A 13,115-nucleotide genomic window follows, 5' to 3' on the forward strand; every position below is an offset into this window, starting at 1 on the left:
TCATCTGACATTATTACTAGAAAACTTAAAATGTATACAGATTTTTTTCATAAATGTTGCCACAATCCGGCCTCAAGCTCCTTTAAAAGAGACAAATGGATCGCTGCAGTTTGCAGAAACAACTGGATTCCAGGCATCGAAATGTGGATTTGCGGTTCCCATTTTGTATCACGTAATGTTGGATTTTTGGGTAGCTAACGATAAACGGTCAAATCATAAAGTTCGGTGCCCTCATCACTTTATTTCGCCAACAAATCCTGCCTTTAAGTAGGACAAGCGTCAAGACTTTTGTCTGCCTTCAAGCTTTGCTTCGTGTATTTCCCCGGCGTAGAAATTAAGTACATATAAATATCAGGAAACTCGTTTCGTGGCCAAATATTAATGTCCATGGACCACTGGTTCTTCGGGTAACTGTACGGGTCACTGTCAAGTCCAACTGCCTTTAATTTAAGCTGATAATCAGCTGTTATCCCGTCTTCTCCACAGTTTCCCCTAGTAGTTGCAGCCATTTTTGCTGATGTTTTGCCACTCAGTAGGGGGCGTGGTCCAGTGGGAAAGTGGCGTCAATGCAGACCCTCTATACCTTCATCTCACCTACCTACACCTTAAAAGACTGTTCCTCTTATCAATCACACAGTCATGTGGTCCAATACGTTTTAGCCCAGAAAATCGACGTTCCTTATTAACTACATTTTTTGACATTTGCGTTCATATTTCTAACACGTTTGCAGTGCAACCGATCCGCATCTGTCAAATACTGTTGAAAACTATCAAATTAATTAAATATCTTTTATAAAAACAAACAAAGACATGCTTGTGGAAGAGCAGTTTAAAAACAGTGGGAGTAGGAATAAGATGAAAGCATGCAACAATGGTTGCCAAATTGGTTGAAAGCTTTCAGCTCATATAAAACCGCAGGCGTGGGTAGAGGTGTTGAGGTGATCATTTCCAATTCCTGACCTTATAAAAAGACACGTTGAATGCTTTTAACAAGTAAAATGGAAATCAAATAAAATGTTTATTCTGCTATCTGAAAAATTATATATGTATATATTTATACTGTATAAATATGTTCCCCCTCCCAAAAAGCTCATGCTCAGTCATTGGAAATCAGCTGACATATTCATACTTTTGGAAAAAAGTAATCCAAAGAAGTATAGGTACTTAAAGTTGTGCTTCGTCAGTGTATTGAACCATTAACTGCGATTTCACACCCCGGTTGACTAGTTTCAGTTTTCAGCGCCTGCATCTTTAAAGTTCACAAGCAGTCAATATTTGACCATTCGCCTCCTTTACCATCCACCGCACCATCCTAAAATCTGCCAGCTTTTTTTTCCCCTTGTACCATTTTAAAAGTGCATAACTGTATGAATCCATCAGAAAATATCTTTGCTCCATATCTAAGATTGAGCTGATAACTGCTGCAGATCTGGGAATAAGAGTCTCCTCAAAATGCAACGTAACTAGCGGAGGCCCTCCGAACTTTAACACAATACATTCAATAAAAAGAAAAATAGTTCAACCCTAACCATCACAAAGTTCAGAAAGGTTAATGTCCCCTTTAATCATAAAATCAAGATTCATTGAAACAATTGCAGAGGCTGAATTGCCCTGACAGCTTATATTTGAATTCAAAAGTTATTTCTCAGCTCATGACCCAGCTCGTTCCTCACAGTTCCTCCTGTCTTTTATGCTCCAGTCTATTTATTCTGTGTGAGTGAGTTGATATTAATGTCTACTTGGGATTTTTTGTGTTTTAACTGAGTTGGGGTGGGGGCTTTGTCGTCAGGGGAAGACGTTTGCTTGGCTTGTGGGATGACAAAGCAACTTGTTCTGTTACTTTAGGGAGAAAACAATCCATACAACTGACTACCTCTGTGTTTTTTATGGTTTATTTTCATCCCTCCTGAGAATGAATCTCATCCGTAGAGAATAGTAATGGCGCTCACACATCAAGCTAATCATCCCACTCCAGTCATCCTTTCGGGGGGCAGCTGGTGAATTGATGCTTTTACCGATTCATCATCAGGTCACAACTCAGATTATAAAGCTAATACACATTTCCACCTATGCGCACGCTTATAAAAGCTCGCGGATACACAGCATGCCTCCCAAATCCATGACTGATCACTTCTCACTTTCCAAGCAGCTTTGGTCATCAGAACCGTTCAGCACAAAAGCTCGGTGTTCAAGCCCACACAAGTTAGCCCGAAAGTGAACTTCAGTTGTCAGAGATGGAGAGGATGTAGGAGGAAGAAGAGCAATGAGAGAATGATATCACTGAATAAAGGGAACGATGAGGTGGAAGGTTGCGTAATTACTTCCAACACATTAAGTCCTCTGTTTTTCCTTTCATTTTTTTCTTCTCCTCTCTTTTTGTTTTGGTACAAATAGATTTCTGCGGCATATTGGGTGCCGTACTCAATCACCGTGGTGATTATTAAGAGTTGTTTGCTAGGGGTGGCCTCGCGTCGCTTTAACATCTTTGACCGCAGCGCCATCCATCACAGGAAACTGCAGGCCCCTGAGTGTGGGCTTGATACCACCAAAGTTTAGAAAGAAAGTTCTGGGTGGGAAAATGAGGAAGTCTTCTCATGATAAATGGGGGGAAAGGATGGAATTAATCAAAGAAGGGAACGGCATATTTAAGGAAAATTGCAGGCTGGTGATCTTAATGGGGACCTGTCATTGCTCGTGTGTGGGGGAGCCGTTATGAGGGGGAACAGGTTTGTGTATGATGCCAGAAGGAACAATTTCTATCACAAAATGAATCAGCAAACTAAATTACTCAAACAACAACTCATTTTGTTGTCAGCAAAGAAAGCACTGCTGTTGTTCCCGACAGGAGAGGGTTCTTTGGACAACATTGTTCAAAAACTCGTTGTTGTTGGCAGAGCAGAACATCTAGAGTGACCAGATGTCCAGATTAAATCCTAAGAGCTCTTATTTTCTGAGCATTTGTCCTGGCGTCTTGACGGGGAGGCACTTTGTTTTCATAATTAGCCTGAATGGATTTGGAGCATTAGTCTTCCAGAAATAAACTTCTGAAAGGGATCTATGTGTGTTATCCAGTAAAACAATGACTTGGGGGTGCATTAAAAGCAAGTAATTAAAAAAATCCAGAGCACTGAGTCAATGGTTAGAAAAGATGATAAATTAATCGGCAATGATCAAGGTAGTTTCAATCTGTACCAATAGTAATGTTTCTACAGCCGACTTAATAACAGAAATAGATCTATCTGTAGGCACGCTGACGTTCATGTTCACACTAGGACATTTTTATCACATGCATAATATGAGCAGACTGGTATTTCACTACTGACACCATGTGGAAAATGTTAATTACATCTATCGCCACACGTTGCTATGACATTTTTCTTTTTACATCTAGTCTTCACAGCCAAACACAAAACCAAACTGTGCTTCTCCTGCCGTCTTTTGACTTATATAATTGATACATTTGTATGATTTCAACAGACGCCTATAATTTCCTCTGTCAAGAATGACTGAAAACAAATGCGTGCTGCAGTGATGGAGATGGTGCTGACATTTCTGGAAAACTTTAGTTCCTTTGGAGTTCCCTCCTTTCTTTCACTGCCTGACCCAAGACAATCTCCACACTAAACTGATCTCAAGATAGCCACTGACATTTACAAAGGTCTGCAGTTTTTCACACACCATTAATTAAAGGGAGAACAAACTTTTCCTCTCCCTCTTTCACTCCCCCACTTCTGACTTTTATTCCGTCGCTTCCGCTCTCCTCCATGCCTTCTTCAAATAAATAAATAAATACAATCTGTAGTCACTTACACAGAGCTAATGGCCATGTAGTCACGTACGCGCTCGCTCTGACATTGAGGTTATAATAAGCACTTTTAGCAGCAGTTCCAGGAGCCCTGAAGCCACATAATAGGCACTTGTACGAATGCAATACAAATCTAAATTGCAGCCGTTTCATCACATAACTTTTTGACAGTCAGGAGTATTTATTTCCGCGGCCAACATTACACCAAGGTCTACACCAATGTACTGTTAAACTTAATAGCTGAACCAATCACCACACTTCAGTGATAGTGAACATAGCTTGCAGAAGCTAAAAATAGGTACAAGAAACCCACTGGGGATAATAAGTTAAGGAGCTCCTTAAAGGACAAACAATTGACCCTTCAAGAGGCCCTTTCTCTTGTTTGAAGACAGAAACATGAAACTGACAGCTTGGTGTATGATGGAAAATATATTTCCCCCAAAAAGTTGGGATGCCATGTAAAATTTATTAAAAAAAAGAAAAAAAAATGCAATGGTTTGCAAATCTCAAAAAGCCATATTTTTCTTTTCTGAAATATCTTGACTCATTTTGAATTTGAAGACGGTAACACTTCTAAAAAAATGTGGGAAATAGGCAACAGAAAGCTGTAAAAGTAAGTGGTACTAAAAAGGAACACCTGTACACCTGTATGAGGGAGATGGAGGGGGCTTTCCAAAGATAAGATGTTGTGCACAATATTGTTAAGAGATGCAAAACGAGGGCTCTGCTTCCACAGAACTGGATCAGTACTTCACTATACATGACAAAACAGGTAGGTATTACAATCTGAAGCCATTGAACTCAAAACTGCTTTCATTTATGCTGTTTTTGTTCCTAATGTACTCCTTAGCATATTGCATTCTGTTTGTATTTACTTCTTCCACACCTTCCCTGCAATTAAGTTTGTTATCTCTACCTTCAGAAAAAGTCTCAATAAAGTGTCCTTTCTTTAGCCTAATGTCAAGAGTGAAGTTTTTTGGGGCATTCTTTTTTTTGCAAAAAGCTGGTGCTGTATTCAGGTGTTCAAGCAATCACTGCTTAACTATGCCGTTCAGTCATGTCATAGATTGCACCCTTAGAGATTAGAGATGGCAAGACGTGAAAAAGATGCGACAAATGGATCTCTACGGCACGGACCGAATAAGAGAAGTACTAATTTCAACAGTTCTGGAAAGAAATAGTCAGTCTGAAAGCCCTTTATGGGGATTGTCATGATTGTGGACACTATTTAGCAATGCTCACAGTGTGGTCATGTGCTTTATGAATGATAGTGTCTTGATTCAGCATTAAAAGAATCAATGACTTGTTAAATACACATTAGACATACGGACATGGAGTACACAACCACAATTGCATGTAATTTATGAGTAGACATTAGTGAAATGAACCCTCATCCATATGAATCTCAAGCTGATACTCAGTTTTAAAAATCTATTAAAAGGAACAACACGCTTTTTATTCCAACCCATTTAAAGATTTTTTTTTTCTTCATAGGTATATAGATGGAGTCCTTTAGTAGCATGTTGGTGGCACTGACTTCTAAAAACAGCAGAGCAAAGCAATGCCAGCATAACAGCTCCCCACAAGTCCGATAATTGTGTACTCACGTGTGATTTAAAGTCAGTATATGCAGCAGAGAAGTCATTAATGTTGAAAACCCCCTGCACAGCAGGAGAAAGAACGTTTTATGTGCCTGTTTGTGTTCTTGCATCCATGAGCATGTTGCTTTGAATTACAGAGAAAATGCATAAAAGTGTGTTTCCATATGAACTTATCCATGCAGCGCAGGCTGGTGGTTAGCAGAAGTGTGCTAGCTGAGGTGGAACGGGGAAAGGCAGATTGCTTGGGGAGTACCGCACGACTTTTTCATTTTTTCACATTAACCAATCCAGCCCCGGCGACCAGAAGGGGGAGAGTCACTGTAACTCTTGTCACTACGTTTGATAAGAATTCATGAATTATCCTTTTTAAATTACTTGCTGAATGCATTTTTTAATTAAAACTATTAAACTGAATCAATCATTCGTACTCCCTCTTAGGACCAAAAGAATGTAACTCACCAGCAGTTTTTCATACACGGCTGCTCCTTGTGTTCCACTTTTTTATTAAAGTCAATTAGCTCTTTTTTTTAAATTCTGCAGTGAGTGACAATCCTGCAGTGACTGAGCAAATCTAAAAAAGCTTTGTGCAGTTTGAAAAAAAAAAAAAAAAGAAAAGAAAACTTGTTTCACATTTGCGATTTTCGAATCCTGTCAACTTTTAAATCAAATACCCGTAACAGCTTTTACAAGCTATGCAACCTTTTGAGTTAACAAGTTTTACCAATGTATGTCAGGGGTATGGAAGTTGCCGACTCACCAAAGCTCTAATCGATCAAAACAATAATTTACAGCTGTGAAACCACAAACTGTTGTAATGTTGTACTGTACTAAAATGTTGTACTGTACTAACTAGAAACCACACATTTCCCTCTGGGCCAGGAGGAAATTAGAAATCAGTGTAATAATAAGCAGATTGATTGAAAATGGGGAGAAGCCTTTATTGTACTGCTGGAAGGGTGCAGCTTATGTGCATACATGTTTCTGAATTAAACAGCACCGTTAAGCTGTGTAATTGGCCAAAACTTTCACTCGTGGTTGGATTGCATACTTTCACTAAGATCCGTCAAATAACAAGCATCCTAATATCTTTCTCTAAACTGAAAATACAGCACAAATCAATAAAGGTTTTGGAGCCCAAATACATTTCTGTAGAACTTAGACCGAGCAGGGCTGTGAACTCCCCAGGAGGCCGTCAGCCGCTGGACCGTGAGTAAGAACCACACAGGGTGAAAATGTGTTTAGTTATATGTTGTCACACAGACGGATATTAAATGTGCTTCAACACTGGACACTTTTACAGTTAAACTAAAAACTCTCATTCTTATGTTCTTTTATGAACCGCTCTTTCATTTTAATGTCTTTGTGAAGCACTTCGAGTTGTGCTATACAAATTCAGTTGCCTTACATACTGTACTGCTTTAGACGAGATATTTAAATTGCAACAAAGGACACTGAATATGAATTTAATTTAAGAGAAAATGTGATCATATCGAGGGAGCTTCATTTAGCGCCCACGCTTTTCTGTTCCTGTGGGTAAAAAAACACCTCTGTTGGTCGTCTCTTGCTTTAACTTCCCTTCGCTTTACAGCAGTATCTTGCACATCAACGATGAAACTAGCTCACAGAGCAACAGGGACATCATGGCGAAGGCAACCAAGGCTGTTTTCACACCTAAAGGTAGAATCGGTACGATTGGGCTCTCGGTTCCAGTGTTGTAACCTTCAGCTGCTCCAAATTTGCTTTCACACACTTGTGTCAAACGAAACAAACTTTCTGACTAACACATTCCCCTCCTTGCCTATGGTGGTGCTGCATCAAGAATTACTGACGGAGGAGCCAAGACAAACAATCCTGAAGAAACTCCATCCACCTTGTAGTTAATCCACCATGAGGCTCCTCTTAAGAAATGAGACTCTCTAGCGCCACCCTTCGCCACGACGGCCGTTGGGGGTACTGCAGCCAACAGTGAAGCCGGCACGGGAGAACGGGGAGAACGCACATGCAGCGCCATGTGACGTCACATCCGCAGGACAGCGCGGGAAATTCTGGTCACAATTGCAGCACATTTTGCAGCACACAGCCTGTTCAAGGCAACGGAGAGATACGCTAGAGGACTCATTCTTTTTGGTTTGGAACGCTTCATCTGACATTATTACGAGAAAACTTAAAACATATACGAATTTTTTTTCATAAATCCTGCCTCAATCCTGCCTCATGCTCCTTTAAGGTAGCGCCACTTTTCCACTAGTGAGTTTGTAAACGTCATCGTTAGTTCGTTGCGAGTGCTAACCAGCGGGATATATTCTCATCTGACTACACTTCTGCAAGAGCTTTTACGTCAATCTCACTCCACGTCTGACCATGACATATTTCTCCCAGCCTTCGCACTACACAGGCGTTTGTTTAGGTTCTGTTTACCCAAAATGCCCTATGTTGTAGTCTTCTGCCTGCATTGGATCAGTTTCAGTCATAAATTTTGGCATCATAAACGTGATTTAACCTCTATCTCTATAAGGAGATAAAGCTACAAATGTAAACATTTTTAGCTAAATATTTTAGCACTTTTAATATCCCTTTTGTAATGACAACAATTTTGCTTTCAGATTATGCCTCGTTACTATATAGCCTCCTTAAATTTGTATGAAATATGCAGGAAGACCTGATTGTTGGATAGTTGCATTAACGTTGGAACGTCACCTAACTGCTGAGGAGCACAAGTGTTTCACATTTGTTGCCTATATTAGTGAAACAACAGAAAAACAATATCCTACCAGCAATTAGATTCTAATACTACCTACAAATTAGGGCTGGGCGATATATCGAGATTTTAATATATATTGATATATTTTCAAACGCGATATGGTACGAGACAATATCGTTTATATCGATTAAAAAATAAATAAAATCTTTTTTTTTTATGATTTTGATATAGCTTATTTTGGGACAAATTGACTTGAATGTTTTATTTGAGATTTGCACAAATGTTTTGTTATTTGCACAACTGTCAACCTCAGTGGAAAAGTCTGCCTGTTACTGTCTACATTGTATTAATTGCACAGTGTATTTTAATTTAATTGTTATGCAGGAAAGGGATATTTGTTTTATTTAATTCAAGAAGCATTTTTATTCTATATATGCAGGCACTTTATTTTTATTTCATTTGTTTTATACATTTTGATATTGTGCAGACCTCTGTTAATAAAGGTACCTGTGTGACATTTGGCACAAGGTTTTGTATTAAAACTGACTGTTTTCTTAAGGGTTTGCCTCAGAAAAAAATGAAGCTAACAGAGATGCTATGCTATAATGCTTTGGGGGAAACCCCAATTATGGCACAGAAAAAATATCGATATATATCGAGTATCGCCATTCAGCTAGAAAATATCGAGATATGACTTTTGGTCCATATCGCCCAGCCCTACTACAAATGTTCTACTAGAGTCAACTTTTTCCGTGTACATGTGCAGAAAAAGAGGACTTTCATCACCATGTCAGAGAGGTTTCCAGGGGTTTCCAGCATGAGAATCACATGAATGTACAAAAGCAAATAGATAAGAAGCTTAATTGCACAAACACATTCCAGACACAGTGAGTTACACTGAGCATGCTTAGTGTTTGCTAACAGCATTCTCAAATATTTATCAAATAATTACTGAAACATTTCAGCCGGGACCAATGTATTGATGCGCTGCTGAGGAACAGACAGGGAAGAAAAGGAAAACTTATGTAATAGAGAGATTGACAGTGAAAAGAATGAAGGAAATAAAGAGACTGCGAGAAAATAAAGGATGACCCTGCGGAGAGTGGCTGAAACAGAATAATATGAAATTAGTAACAGAAGGAATCCTGGGAGAGGAATGCTGCTGTGGGGGCTGCTGGATAAAGCGTGTAGACATGAGGTTTGTTCAACAGGACCACGTTTAAAGTCTGAGGCTCAATGGATCAGAGGCAGAAATCTCCCAGAATTAAAGCACTGAAGCTCGGAGGAGAAGTCCTTACTTCCCCCCTTTTCTTGCAAAGAGTAACTTGTGTTTGAAATGAGCGTAGTTTCCGCTTTAACTACAATCTGCCAATACAAAAGCATCTGATCTAAAGGACAAACATACGGTATTTAAACCGAGGACACAGACACGCCATGAGGTCATGTGTCCTCCACTAAGTAAACACATCGGACTCGGACATACGGGGAAGCCAGAGACGCATAGATTTGTTGAACACTGAGGCGGGGATGACATTCGGCTGCGTCTTATGAGCAAGTATGAGCTTTGTGCGCGTTTTTTGTCCTTATATGACCGGTTGCTTTGATGAAAGAGAAACCCATGATTAGTTAAAAGTGTAAACTTTTACCACATATGTTGATTCTCACCCCGACTGTGAAGTTCCACCTTCCTCGCTGAATTGTAAAGAGACGACAAAGAAGGAAACGTTTGAAAACACGACTAAATATACGGCACTGGGGAAAGGTCCTTCCTGTGAGCTATAAAAAAGAAAATATTTAAGGTATTTCAATGACCTTTTCAAAGCTCAGACCTCAGCCTGATAGAGATGCTGCGTAGTGGCCTTAAAGAGTAAAAGAGTACCCGGAGACCGCAATAAATTAAGTAAATGTTGTAAAGAAGAGTTGGCCAAAATTCCTCCCTGGCAATGTCAGAGACTGATAAGGTCATGTAGAAAACAACTTTCCAATGGCTGAAAGTGGACCAACAAGCTACTAAATCATTTAGTTTTATCACCCACGCATCTGTGTTATGGATTATTTTTTAATCACATAAATGACACGATGTGCTGATCACTTCTCCTAACTCTTAAAGCGGACGAGGACCAGATTTTTTTTAAATGACTATATTTTTTTTCCATTATAGCTTGACATGTAAAACGACTTTAGAAATGAATGAATGTGTTCTGGCCGCTCTCAGTTTGTCTGCTTTGTCTTCAAAATGATAAAAAATTATTCAATAGCACATGGAATTGATAGAACGGACACGCTCGCAACGGAAAGGTTAGCCGAGCGGTTCTACAGCAGCCACAGAGAATAATCAGAACTCAATATTTCTAAACACCAATCCTCCCAGAGAAAAGAGGAATATGAGAGTCAGATCTGTTGGAGATGAGTAAACTGATGTCACGTCTTCAGGCTCCCGCGTCTTGATGTCTGAATTTCAAGCCTTTGAACTGTAACTTAGCAGCGATACGTGTAAAATCTTCTAACATTTATTTCGGTCAGGTCCAGAGGAATTTTGTCTTATACCACCATAACTGATTTGAAATAAAACAATCAATGTGATCAAAGTGCCGGCTTTCAGGTTTCAGAAAAATATGACATTCATCATTTAGCAATGAAGATCCTCAATTTTCATGGGCTAAAAAGTCAAGAAAGTTGACTGAAAAGAAATGAAATGGTTATTGAGGTCCATTCCCTTGTTACTTCAAGACAAATGAGTCTGGAGTTTATATCAGGTGTCAAAATTCCCATTCAAGAGATCTCTTCATGAATTTAGATACAGAGGGTTGAGGATTTTCATCCTGTCAATCGAAATTAAAGACAAAAATCCTTTCTTATTTGGACAATTTGTTTGTTTTCACTCCTGTCATCAATGAAGGAGACTACAGAAAACTCCACTGTGTGTGTGTGTGTGTGTGTGTGTGTATATGTACTATTTATGTTTTATTGTAATATCAGCCTTGCTAACAACAGGAAATGCAGAGGCCAGTGAAATTTCAAACTCTTCATTCAGACTGAAAGCTGATTAATTTGAGCTGCATCTATTAAAATATTTCTTTTACACAGAATCTCTGGACCTCATTACATAGAAATCCTCCTTGACTTCACATATCCATCCTCTAAATGAAGATATCAACCTCCAAGAGAAAGCTCTGCTTTCAGTTCCATGGAAACCAGAGATAAACACCATTCTGTTTGTTGAGTCCATTTTTTAAGGTGGTTATTGCTTTTAAAGCCACCATAATGTTAGAACTCTAATCCAATTCAGTCAGCCTTAATTGATCATTTCCTAACGCTACTGTAGATGTCATTGTATCGTTGGAATAACATGGTGCGGGGTGTTTGCCATACATATAGAGACTTTTCTTTCCCTTTCCATTGCTCTGAAGTTTAATCTGCTCTCACTCCCATTGCCAACCTGATCCTCTCCTCCTTCTTCGGCTCATCTTTTCCGTCTCATCTTTATGAGGATGGATTGTTTGCCCTTGGCGCACCACTTAGTAGTCTGTATAGTGAGCCAGGCAGTAAGTAGAACTACAGGGAATTAGGAGAAAATTCTTCTTAAATTTGTTTCGCCGGGTGTATTTGTGTGCTTTCCTGATAGTGTATAAATAAAAAGCAGAGTAAAGGGGAAACAAGGGCCAACAACCACCACTGTCTAAATAAGCTCAAAGGAGGCTTTATGTTGCATGAAAAAACAGCATTTAGGCTTTAGATGGGGAAACAAGAGGAGCTCACTTCCAAAGAGACCATTCAGCTGCGCATAAACAAATCAAAGTTTCCCTCTGTCCAATTGTAACACTTTATTGTTCTTTGTGAAGCTTGGAGACATATTTTACCTCATGGATCGTTTGAGCACAGATGCTGGTGCAACCCCATGAGCTTCGTTCATTCATATATATATATATATATATATATATATATATATATATATATATATATATATATATATATATATATATATATATATATGTTCTTTCACGTTTAATTCCTTATTCTGCTCCTGATTTTTTTTGTATTACTGAGCAGTCAACAGATGCGAGGGGCTTCAAACGTGCAACAAAGAAAGCTAAGAGACGAGATGTGGGATGAAAATAGAAAGTGGAGTCGAAATGTCAAAAAGAGAAAAGGAGAGAGCAAAGTTAAAGGTTAAAAGTCAAAGAAAAATAGAGAACAGAAGAGCAGTCGAGGAGTGTGTTTGTATGTGATATTAGATTGTGTCGCAACATTTAAGAAGGCAGGTCCCATCAGTGAGCTGGCAACCAAAGTCACCTTCTGGCATCTGTCATCGGCTAATGCACTCATGACAACTTTTGAACTGCACATTTAATGACTAAAAAGGTAGTGGAGAGGGATGTAGAGCATGAACAACTATAGTCTGCTGGAATGTATTACACATACAGAAGATTAATCTGCATAGATATAAAGCTACGTGCACTATATCACAGTGCCAAGTGGGTGTAAAAGCATGCAGGGGATATTTATGTATGTCCCAATCTGCACGGTGTGAGTGCATCCTCGTTGCTAGTGCCCTGATTCTAAGTAGAACTACAAAGTTTTACAGCACCCCTGAGTGTTGTGTATACATTTACCTGAAAATCCCTCTCCTCCAGTATCTCTTTCCTCCACCTCACCAGGAAAGCCGCACACACGTAGAGGTGGAAATGAGAGAAGCCCTCCGGTTCAGCCTGGTGAGAGAGAAATTAAAAGTTTCACATTTCACAGCCTTGAAACAAACAATGCAACAGCCACAGCTCTGCTGTACTGCTCAAATGGAAGCTGAAAGGAGTCGTATTGTGCAGTGATTTCCATGTCTTTGTTGATTATAAAAGCAGGGCTAGGGGCTACATTAATGATTAATATTTTCAGTCCACTGAGAAATGCTTAAACTACACCGTCAGGATTTCTGGAAGGCTGTGGTATCACAGCTTTACCTCACCTGTGACCCCAGCAAAGCCTACCGGGACACCCTGTCCTAGTTCTTTTT

General features: G+C 39.3%; 1 protein-coding gene across 2 annotated transcripts in view; it reads right to left on the bottom strand.

Moving 5' to 3' along the window:
• Positions 1 to 13,115, bottom strand: part of tbc1d22a (TBC1 domain family, member 22a) — a 147,718-nt gene that overhangs the window by 12,626 nt on the left and 121,977 nt on the right. For both annotated transcript variants that reach the window (XM_061714509.1, XM_061714510.1), the window contains exon 13: positions 12,721 to 12,816. In XM_061714509.1, coding sequence (XP_061570493.1) covers positions 12,721 to 12,816 — 96 coding nt within the window. The remainder of the gene's footprint in view (positions 1 to 12,720; positions 12,817 to 13,115) is intronic.

Source organism: Cololabis saira, chromosome 23 (genome assembly GCF_033807715.1).
Source record: "Cololabis saira isolate AMF1-May2022 chromosome 23, fColSai1.1, whole genome shotgun sequence".
Classification (NCBI taxonomy): Eukaryota; Metazoa; Chordata; class Actinopteri; order Beloniformes; family Belonidae; genus Cololabis; species Cololabis saira.